Source organism: Gallinula chloropus (genome assembly GCF_964237585.1).
Source record: "Gallinula chloropus genome assembly, chromosome: 1".
NCBI classification, from domain to species: domain Eukaryota; kingdom Metazoa; phylum Chordata; class Aves; order Gruiformes; family Rallidae; genus Gallinula; species Gallinula chloropus.
In genome coordinates this window covers 192,399,509-192,409,911 of record NC_140085.1, presented here as the reverse complement: position 1 = coordinate 192,409,911, position 10,403 = coordinate 192,399,509, and the positions used below count along the sequence as shown (strand labels likewise).

Genomic DNA, 10,403 nt, shown 5'->3' with positions numbered 1-10,403 from the left:
CCTCACTTGGAACACTGTGTCCAGCTCTGGAGCCCTCAGCACAAGAAGGACATGGACCTGTTGGAGCAGAGTCCAAAGGAGGCCACAAAAATGATCCAAGGGCTGAAGCACCTCTCCTACAAAGCCAAGCTGAGAGAGTTGGGCTTGTTCAGCCTGGAGAGTAGAAGGCTCTGGGGGACCCTATAGCAGCCCTCCAGTCCCTGAAAGTTGCCTATAGGACTGGGGAAGAACTGTTCCCGAGGGGATGGAGTGATAGGACGAGGGGCGATGGGTTTAAACCAGAAAAAGGGAGATATAGGTTGGGTATTAGGAAAAAGTTCTTCAGCATGAAGGTGGTGAGACACTGGCACAGGTTGCCCAGCCACCACCTCTCTGGGCAGCCTGTTCCAGCCCCTCACCACTCCCTCTGTAAAGAGCTTACCCCTGGATCTCCTCTAACCCTTCCCTCCTTGAGCTTCAATCCATCCCCCTTGTCCTGCCATTGCCTGACCTTTTAAGAAGCTGACTTCTGCCCCACCCCCGCTTCTGGCACCCCCGCTTCCGGCTCCGCTCTAGCGGGGGTGTCCCTGCTCACTGCAGGGATGGGACCGATGACCCCCAAAGGTCCATTCCCGTCCCTGATTACCCCACGCCACCTCCCACTCCAGGAACTACATTTCCCAGGTGCCCTTGCGCCCACCGGGCGGAAAAGGCGGGTTAGGGGCCGGGCGCCCTTCCTTTCCGATTGGCTCCCTGGGGCCGCCCCCAGCGGCCATTGGCTGAGGTGGTCGCGCGAGGCGACGGGAGGAGCGTTGCCTCACGGGAGCCCGTGTGTGAGCGGGTCGGTCACGGCGGGATGGGGCCGGTGTGCCGGGCGGAGCGGCCCCGCTAGGCCTTCGCCATGCTGGGGACGCGGGGCGGCTGGCAGGCCCTCCGCCGCAGTGCCTCCCTGCCGCAGGTGCGGCGGGCTGTGCTGCTGCGGGTCCGGGAGGCGCTGGGGGCCCAGGAGTCGGCTGGCGAGGTTAAAGTGCAGGTGTGTGGCCGGGCGGTCGGGGTGTACTCGGTAATGACCCGACCCAGCGCCTGGAGGGAGGGAGGGGAGAGAACCGGGAGGCAGCTGCCAGGCGGAGGAGGACCTGGGAGTGTTGGGTGGCTGCCGACTGAACATGAGCCAGCAGTGTGCCCAGGTGGCCAGGAAAGCCAACGGCATCTTGGCTTGTATCAGACACAGTGTGGCCAGTAGGTCTGGGGAGGGGATTGTGCCCCTGTACTGGGCATTGGTGAGGCTGCACCTTGAGTGCTGGGTCCAGTTCTGGGCTCCTCACCATAAGAAAGACATCGAGGTCCTGGAGTGTGTTGGAGGGCAAAACCTATGAGGAGCAGCTGAGGGAGCTGGGGGTGTTCAGCCTGGAGAAGAGGAGGCTGAGGGGAGACCTTATCACCACCTACACTGACCTGCCAGGAGGTTGTGGAGAGGTGGGCGATGGTCTCTTCAGCCAGGTGAGAGGAGATGGGACAAGGGGAAATGGCCTCAAGCTGTGCCAGAGCAGATCAGACATTAGGAAAAAGTTCTTTCCTGAAGGAGTTGTGGGGCTGTGGAACAGGCTGCCCAGGGAGTGGGTCAAGTGCTTAGGGATATGGTTTAGCATAGGACAGGAACAGTTGGACTTGATGATGTTAAAGGTCTTCCAACCTTGTTATTCTGTGATGTCGTGGTCCGTGCCAGTCACACTGCCAGTGCTTCAGGGAGAAACCTTTGCAGCATGTTTTATTAAACTTACAGGTTTCCTTTACTGTCTCTTGGCCCAGCTCTTGCTGTGTTTTTTCACTTTGCCATTGTTAGATCAGATGTGAAGTTTTGAAGTTACCAGTGGCATGGGCTGTTACCATGGTTGGTCATGCTGAAAACACACACCATCCAATATTGGCTTTAGCACATATTTAGCTTGGGAGAGTAAGCCATTGCCTCTGTGTGGATGTTCTGATGATTTGCTTTAAGTCTTGTTCCACATCTGAGTTTATAGTAGTGTCACATCGAGCCCATGATAAGAGTCTCACTGGTGATGATGATTGTGAGCCGTGGTAGACAGAGTTAGATCGACTTTTTAGCAGTGGAGCTCTTTCCCTTCCCTCAGTGCAGGGCAGTTTGTGTCCCTGTTTTCTCATGTTCCCAGCTGACAGAGCAGTGGATGCAGATGTGTAGTCCCTGTTGTAGTGTGAGGCCCTTGGCTATGAGTGTGCAGTTGTCAGTATTTCTGGTTGAATCTGCAAAGGGCTGGGATACTTGGTAACAATTTGAAACTGAAGAGAGTGGATTTAGATACATAAGGAAGAAATCATGGTGGTGAGGCCCTGGCACAGGGTGCCCAGAGAAGCTGGGGCTGCCCCTGGATCTCTGGCAGGGTTCAAGGCCAGGTTGGATGGGGCTTTGGGAACCCTGGGCTAGTGGAGGGTGTCCCTGGGCATGGTAGGGGGTTGGTTGGAACTATATGGGCTTTGAGGTCCCTTCCAACCCAAACCAGTCTGGGATTCTACTGACCAAAAAGCCAGTTTGTAGCACACTGGTATTTCTGCACCCACATAAGTGAAACCAAGCAGTGTAGGAAGAAGCTCCTCAAGTATAGGTGTTTTTCAGCTGTAGTTTCATGAATAGCAAAGGTGGAATAAACTGATGCTAAAAATGGCGAGAGCGCCCTTTTCAGGCCAGGTCCTTGCTGCTTTGTTACTTTTCCCCTGTGCTGGCAAAGAGATGGTGGTGGTTTGGGTTTTTTTTGTTAAACTGGGTTGGCAAACTGGCTTAAAACCAACCTTAGCAAGGCCAGGTTTAGTTACTGCAATACATAGTGTGGTCTGAGTTGGGATCTTCACTACACAGTGCTTCTGGTAAGGTGTGAAGTGGTCAAACCATTTCTGTCACAGCCTGTGCTGCCTCAGTACAAACCTGTGTGTATGGCCTGGTTTCCTATTCCAGAATGCAAGACTCATCTCCTTCTTTAACAGATCCCAGAAGAGGCTGATGGGGCATAAAAAAAAGCTCTTGAGGATATTCCTTTGGGAGTTTTGTGTGCTTCTGTAAGGAGTGCTTACAGAGAAGGAAACTAAGAAAAGCATCTGCTGTATACAGCATTAATATATATTAATATAAATATAGTGCATTAAATGTATCATGTGTGACATTCTGGAAGTTTAATGGGGAGGATAAGCTGAAGAACTTTTTCAGAGTGAGGGTGAGGGAGCCCTGGGATAGGCTGCCCAGGGTGGTGTGGAGTCTCCTTCTCTGGAGATATTCAAGACCCATCTGGACGCCTCCCTGTGCGGCCTGTCCTAGGGAGCTGTTTTGGCAGGGGGGGTTGGACCCGATGAGCTATTGAGGTCCTTTTGCTTGGTGCCTTGGTACTCACTTCAGTTTTGAATTTCTTTCTAAGGGAAATATGTTTTAAGGGAAACCCAAATGAAGATACTGGCCTGACATGTACATGGACAGTTCTGCTGTTTTGCTGTGCTGCTGTTTTAACTCTTCTAGTCAAACTGTTCAAAAATGCTTCTAGATTTTTTTCTTAATATATTTTTTTTCTGAGGAAACAGTCTTGACTTTGAGGTGGAAGGAAAAGCATCCAAAATGGTCAGAGCATTAATTTTGAGTTTTGTTTTGCATTAATGTGTGATTTTTTTCACCTGATTCTATTGACTTGGTGCATCATTGTAGCAGTCATAGGGTGTGTAAACGACCAGTGAACAAATTTCAGATGGAACCTTCCTACAGGTGATAAAGCAACAAAAACTGGTGCTAAAAATCATCAAAACAGTCTTGAGTGTGTTATTGTAAAGAACTGTGCATCACCAGGCTCTCCTGTTGCAGCAAGAAGTGTTTTGAAGGGACATGACTAATAATATGTACTTTGCTAAAAAGTTTTTCATCTTCAGAGAGCTTTGGTGCTTTCTGTATTCTCAATTCTCCGGAGACTCTGGTAGATTTTAGTTATCCCTCCTGAGTACAGGAGGGAAGGTGATGTCTCTGCCTAAGGATTTGTTCCTCTTGGCTTTTAAGTCAACAGAAAAACTAATGCAAACTTCTTATTTTTTAAATGACTTAATTTTTGTTGCCCTTAAAGAAGCATTTCTTTTATTGCAATAGGAAGTTGAAATAGGCCCGAGGTAGCACCTTCAGCTCAGGTGGAAGAAGAACATGATTGCATGAAGTCTGTGCCAAGAAATACCAATTATTTTTTTCTTTTTCATCTAGGGCTGGGTCCGTTCTGTCCGATCCCAGAAGGAAGTTTTATTCCTGCATGTAAATGATGGGAGTTCTCTGGAACACCTCCAGGTGGTTGCTGATCCCAGCCTGGAAAATAGGTGGGTCAACTTGAGATACCTGGGGAAATAATCTCTGTTGAACAGTGCTTGGAAGGATATGCTCAGGCCTCCTTTCTTGTCCCACTGAGTCACCAGACTGCTGGTTCAGCTTCCGGTAGCTGGCACCTGACCACAGGAAGGGTATTACTGCAGTCTGTGATCTCTGGATATGGGGTTTTTTTATGATGGAGAGTGACTACTCTGCCTGTTTTGTGAGATAAATGTGGACCGTGTTTTCTTAACAACTGTAGCAGCATGGACATTCTGGGCTACCATTGGACTTGCTTGGACATCACACAACGTAGCCAGGGATAACTGTCCCCCTGGGTTTTTGCAGAGTGCTGTTGCTGTTCCCATAACAACTTGAGAGCTGGCTTGTTAGAAATACCCCTGTTCTGTTATAATAAGGGAATAAAACAATGCACTTGTTGTACAGCTTCATTACTCTCAATTGTTCTTTGGGCTAGGTCTGGGGATTTTTGGATCCAGGAACCTTTTGTGCCTAATTTGATATTTTTTTTGTAATAAGCCTGGTTAGTCCCCACCAGCAGCCCCTGCTAAGAAAAGCCTGTCTCTTTTCCCCTAACTTGTCCAACACCTCCCATATCCAAAATTATTCCATGGATTTGTGAATCTGTTCATGTTCCCACTTAAGCATTTAATAACTTTTCATGTAATCAATGAAGTCCTCAAATGGTCCAGCTAAGTTAGTGGAAATTATCGTAGCCAGCAGGTCAAAGGAGGAGATCCTCCCCCTCTACTCTGTCCTCGTCAGGCCCCACCTGGAGTATTGTGTCCAGTTCTGGGCTTCCTGGTATAGAAAAGACAGGGATCTCCTGGAGAGAGTCCAGGGAGGGCTATGGAGATGATTAAAGACCTAGAGCATCTTCCCTATGAGGAAAGGCTGAGTGAGCTGGGGCTGTTCAGCCTGGAGAAAAGAAGACTGAGAGGGGATCTGATAAATGGTTATCAATATCTGAAGGGTGGGACACAGGGGGAAATGGCCAGCTGCTTCTCAGTGGGCTGTGGGGACAGGACAAGGGGCAATGGCCTCAAGTTGGAGCACAGGAAGTTCCGTACCAATATGTGGAAGAACTTTTTCATGGTGAGGGTGAGGGAGCCCTGGGACAGGCTGCCCAGGGGGGTGTGGAGTCTCCTTCTCTGGAGATACTCAAGACTCGTCTGGGTGCCGACCTGTGCGACCTGTCCTAGGAACCCTGCTTTGGCAGGGGGGTTGGACCCAATGCTTTCTGGAGGTCCCTTCCAACCCCTGTGATTCTGTGATCTCTTCTGAATGTAGGTGGCTTTGTATCAGCACCTAGTTTGTTGTCTTTTTTCTTGGTTATTCAGAGACCTGACTTTTGGAAGTGCAGTGGAAGTGGAAGGAGAACTGGTCAGAAGTCCTCATAGGATGCAAAATGTGGAGCTGAAAGCCAAAACCATCCGTGTGGTGGGACCTTGTGATACTTTGGTATGTTGCTGCAGCAGGAGTCCAACTGGTAGGACTGCTTTGGGAATTAATTTCAAAAGCTCCAAGTATCCACCAAACCGCGCTTCAAACTGTCTGAGTGCACCTGCAGGCTTTGATTTGTCAGTGGTGTCTACAGTGTATGTCAAAGGAGAAACATGGGATCAACGTGTTTCCCAGGGATGCATCAAGCCTGGCATGGGCAGCCTGGTCCAGGGAGGGGATTGTCCCACTCTGCACTATGTTGGGGTGGCCTCACCTTGAGTTCTGGATGCAGTTTTGGGTGCTGCAGTACAAGAGGGACATAAAAATGTTGGATAGTGTCCAGAAGGCAGTGAGGATGGTTAAGGGTCTGGAGAGGAAGTCTTACAAGGAGAGGCTGAAGTCCCTGGGTTTTTACGGCCTGGAGAAGAGGAGGTTGAGGGGAGACCTTATTAGGATAGGACCCGAGGGAATATGAGGCTGCAACAAGTGAGGTTTAGGCTGGGTGTTAGGAGGAGGCTCTTCACTGGGAGGGGGGTCGAACACTGGCACAGGCTTCCCAGGGAAGAGGTTACAGCACCAAGCTCGGCTGAGGTCAGGAAGCATCTAGATGATGCACTCAGTCCCATGCTGTGACTTGGCTGGCCCTATATTGGACTCAATGGGCCTTATGGGTCCTCCCAACCTAGGAGATTCTGTGGCTCTATGACCATGAGAGCTCTCTTCAGGTGCAGAGCTGTTTCTGTGTGGAAACTAGTGCATGTGCTGGCAGCTAAGAGTGTGCATTTACCCCACCCTTGAAGCAGTTACTTGTGCCGAGTGGCACATCTGGCTGGGACACAACTAGGTGAAGCAGTGGGACTGGCGAAATACTCCGGATGGTGCTGGTGGAAGAACTGTATCCACCACAGGCACATGTGGAACTGGCTCGCTCCTGCAGTAGTGTGATGAACAGCTGGCTTTCAGGGAGGATCAACTTCTAAAATACGGAGCATTTCGAAGTGCTGCCACCTTCTCTTGCTGTGCTATAAGCATTATAAAATCTACAAAGTAACTAAAAAAGATAGGCAAAAGCATCTAGTTCTTCCCTGCTTTGTAAAGATAATTTATAGTAAGCAGAAATTATATTCTGTGAATAGTAATAAAACTACACTGACTCCAAGTTCTCATCCTTATATTTGTCTTTCCTTGTTTTCAGTCGTTCCCCCTGAAAACGAAGGAGAGGCACCCTCTGGAGTATGTCCGACAGTTCCCTCACCTGAGATGCAGAAGCAACACACTTGGTTCCCTCTTGAGAATCCGCAGTGAAGCCACTGCAGCCATCCACTCGTTCTTCCAGGTAGTCCCTTCTGTACCAAGTACACTGGGAGGGAAGGTGATGTCTTGACTGTGGAGTATGGGTTTTGGACACAGTGGTTTTCTTTGGAGGCCTTGGCCAGGCAGCTGCTTGTGATCAGATTAGCACATCTGTCATCTTGTTGGTGGTTTTTCTACCCATTCCTTGATAGTTATTTCATCCCTTTCACCACGTTGCTATGTGTGTGTGTGGTCTGTGGAATGCAGCTTAATGTGGAGTTGTTTAACCCACCCTCAGCAGTGACCTTACGGTCTTTGGACAGGAGCCTCCTCCTACATGGAAAAATCTGTGATGCAGGAAGGCTACTGACAAACTGACTCAGAGCTTCAGTGAATTATCTCTGATTCCAGATGCCACACAGAGACCCTGCAATTCTGTGTGTGAGTAGATAAAGGCAGCAAGTTCTCTAGCTCACCTGAGCCCTTTCTTTCAAAGCTGTTCATTGAAACAAACGTGTTTCAGTTTATCTAAACTGGCTGAGTACAATAATTCAGAGCATTCTGATTACACAATTCATACATTGTAATTAGCATGGCCCAGAGAACAGGTCAGAATTGAGATGGAATATCTGGTCTGGAGTGCGCTGGTATTTACCACCTGGAACGCCAAAGAAGGCTTGCTCGCTCCGAGACTTCTCTGCACGGAGTTGTGTGGTATTTAGATGTTTTGTTTGTTTTCAGAGCCTAATAGAAATCCTGTGAAGCTGCTGGTGGTGTCAGCATTGCGCCAGCTCCTAAGTCAGAACCCAGCTCTGTTGGGAATCAGTCTTTGCTGGTTCGCACCACTAGATGGCATTGCCTACAACGATTTGGGGTCTCAAACATAAACGAGGAAGCCAGCTGAGATACAAAAAAGCATCTTACTCTGACAGAGGCTTTACTTCTCCAAATTAACTCGAGCTCAGACTCTGAGGCATCTTCCTGTTTAAATTACTCAAGAGCTGAGCAGCATTAAAAAAATACAAAGCATCATTAATTTAGCAGCAGTGGCTATACTGAAGTTATTTTTTTAAGGGATAAGGAGGATTTGGTTCCTGACCTGATATTTGGGAATGCTAATGCCCCAACTGTAGTATTACCAAGAACATCTGTGTTTTACTCTGTTTCTGAAGGAAGGAAAGCAGCCTTTTTTAACTGCCACCTACATTGTCCCAAGAATCTTGCAGTTTCCAACTTGATAGTGTCAGAGGATGCAATAACTAGGAAGTGTAATCGAGTGTTTTTACTGTGCAGAGCTGTAAAGGGCTTAATGGTGAAAGAAAAGGGGGGTCTTGGATGCACACTCAGAATCATGTAGACTCTCTATAACTTTAGAAACCTTTTTCCAGTCTGTTTGTTTCCAGCAGTGAATGACCAATGCCAAATGCCTTTGGTTTGGATATTGAAGGCTTAAAGTGTCATCTTTAAATCTTCTCCTGAGTACTGTGGTCCATGTGGGATAGGAACAGTGTTCCTAGGCACAGTAGAATAGCTGCAATGTGAAAGGCAACCTCCCCTTTGCACACTGACTAATTTCCAGGTTTGTCAGTAATGTGACATGAAGCATTTTAGGAGCTTTTATAAGGGGAACAAACTATGCAAGAGATTTTTATGGGTTTCTCATCTTTAAGAAAGCAGAGACTTGTATTTTGTATTGATAAAACTGCCCTCCCTGGGCAAAGCAAGTAGCTCTGGCTCCAAAACTTCTTTCTGCATCGTAACTGAGTGTTGGTGAGGAGCTCCTGCTAGGCACTTGGCAAGCCAAGGTCTTTGCAGCTGTAACCAGGGCAGCCTTGAGCTGAGTGCAGGGATTTTGCTCCCTCTTGGTCACGTCAGGCACTTGCACAAAGCACACAGCATGTCTGTGTGAGATCTTTGGTCCAAATTTTAGTTTGATTCCCAGGATGGGCAGTAAGTACTGCTCCTGTCATTTTAGTCTTTTAGCTAGCTGACAGTAAGAACCAGGACCTGTCATGTGAACAGTTGATTTCTTTTATTCTGCTAAAAGCTGTACAATTAAGTGTTTGGAAACAGTTGCTTTTTTATATTTAATTACTGTTTTGTGTAAATAGACAGTGAGTTATGCTGCATCATTGCCTGTATCATAGTAATGCCGGCACACCCTGATTTTAAAGGGGTTCCCTTTCTACTAGATGTTACAGTGATGCAAAATAAATCCTCTCTTCACAGATACCCAGAACATGACCAGCCCTGTCTTAAGTCAGTTTTGCTTTGGTAACTCAGATTGTCAGGTGGACTGACATTTTCATACTGGTTGGGTGTGTTTAAGGTGTCTCTCCCATGCAGTGTGTGATGCACACAATTTCTCTTAGTGGAGAACACTAAGGGAGTGTCCTCTGCCCAACAACCAGCTTCTAGAAAGCTGGAAGAAACTGAAGTGTTGCAGCCCTAGGGATGACACTGCTGAAAAATATAAAAATATCAGAGGAGGTGAGGAAAAAAGGGGGAATGGTGTGGAGACGGGCAGTTGCAAAAGGCCATAGTAATGGCATTCATCTCATTTCCTTATGCAACATGAGGGAAAAGCAGAAGTGGTAAACATTGATTTGTAAATAATGCTGGTGTTTACTTAGTCCTTTGTCTTTGTGTAAGGCAGAAGTTGCCTGAAGGAATAAGTGTGCTGTCCTGGTTGGGGGCTATTAGCTGAGTGATGATGTGTGCTGGTTGATGTCATCTCTGAAGTTGATATTTGGTACCTTTAACTGGTTAATTTTTAGTGTTCTGTCTGTTCCAGGATAATGGCTACATGCATATTCATACACCCATAATTACATCAAATGACTGTGAAGGTGCTGGGGAACTCTTTCATATTGAGGTAAGTTGGGTTGTGTAAAGTTTGGTTTTGATATTTGCTTGCAGAGTAATTCTGAAGTCATTGAAGGTTAGAGGAAATGTTTTGTAAGACAAACCTTCCCTTTATGTACTTCTGTGATTATTTTTTTAATAAAATGTTTTTTTAATATAGCAGTCCTTTGCTTTAATTTAGGTAGAATTAAAAAGATGCATTACTTTTTTTATTGTATTGCTGTTTAATTAATTAATCATGTCTCTTGTGCTGATGAGGATTTTCGATCCCTGGTGTACAAAAAGCAACAAAGAGGTGGAACATCTTGGTAAACAGATGTGATGGTAAGAGCCCAAGACAAGAGATGGGACATTCAGGACAGCCTACTACATGCAAATATTTCTTAGCTTTGAAATGAAGAGTATAATTCACCATGAGATAACTCTTTAAAGGAAAGTCAACAATACCTAAAACTTTTTC

General features: G+C 47.1%; 1 protein-coding gene across 1 annotated transcript; it reads left to right on the top strand.

Moving 5' to 3' along the window:
- The first annotated feature begins 834 nt into the window (after positions 1-834).
- LOC311205216 (asparaginyl-tRNA synthetase-like) lies at positions 835-10,030 on the top strand. Its single transcript, XM_084279556.1, has 5 exons — positions 835-1,012; positions 4,223-4,332; positions 5,683-5,803; positions 6,981-7,121; positions 9,873-10,030. The coding sequence occupies exons 1-5, from the start codon at positions 881-883 to the stop codon at positions 9,969-9,971; spliced, it is 603 nt and encodes a 200-aa protein (XP_084135682.1). The 5' UTR covers positions 835-880; the 3' UTR covers positions 9,972-10,030.
- The last annotated feature ends 373 nt before the right edge of the window (positions 10,031-10,403 follow it).

Coding starts and splice junctions, on each gene's coding strand:
- LOC311205216 (XM_084279556.1), top strand. CDS start 881: ATGCTGGGGACGCGGGGCGGCTGGCAGGCCCTCCGCCGCAGTGCCTCC. Junction 4,333..5,682: donor GATCCCAGCCTGGAAAATAG/GTGGGTCAACTT, acceptor TTGGTTATTCAG/AGACCTGACTTTTGGAAGTG. Junction 5,804..6,980: donor TGGGACCTTGTGATACTTTG/GTATGTTGCTGC, acceptor CCTTGTTTTCAG/TCGTTCCCCCTGAAAACGAA.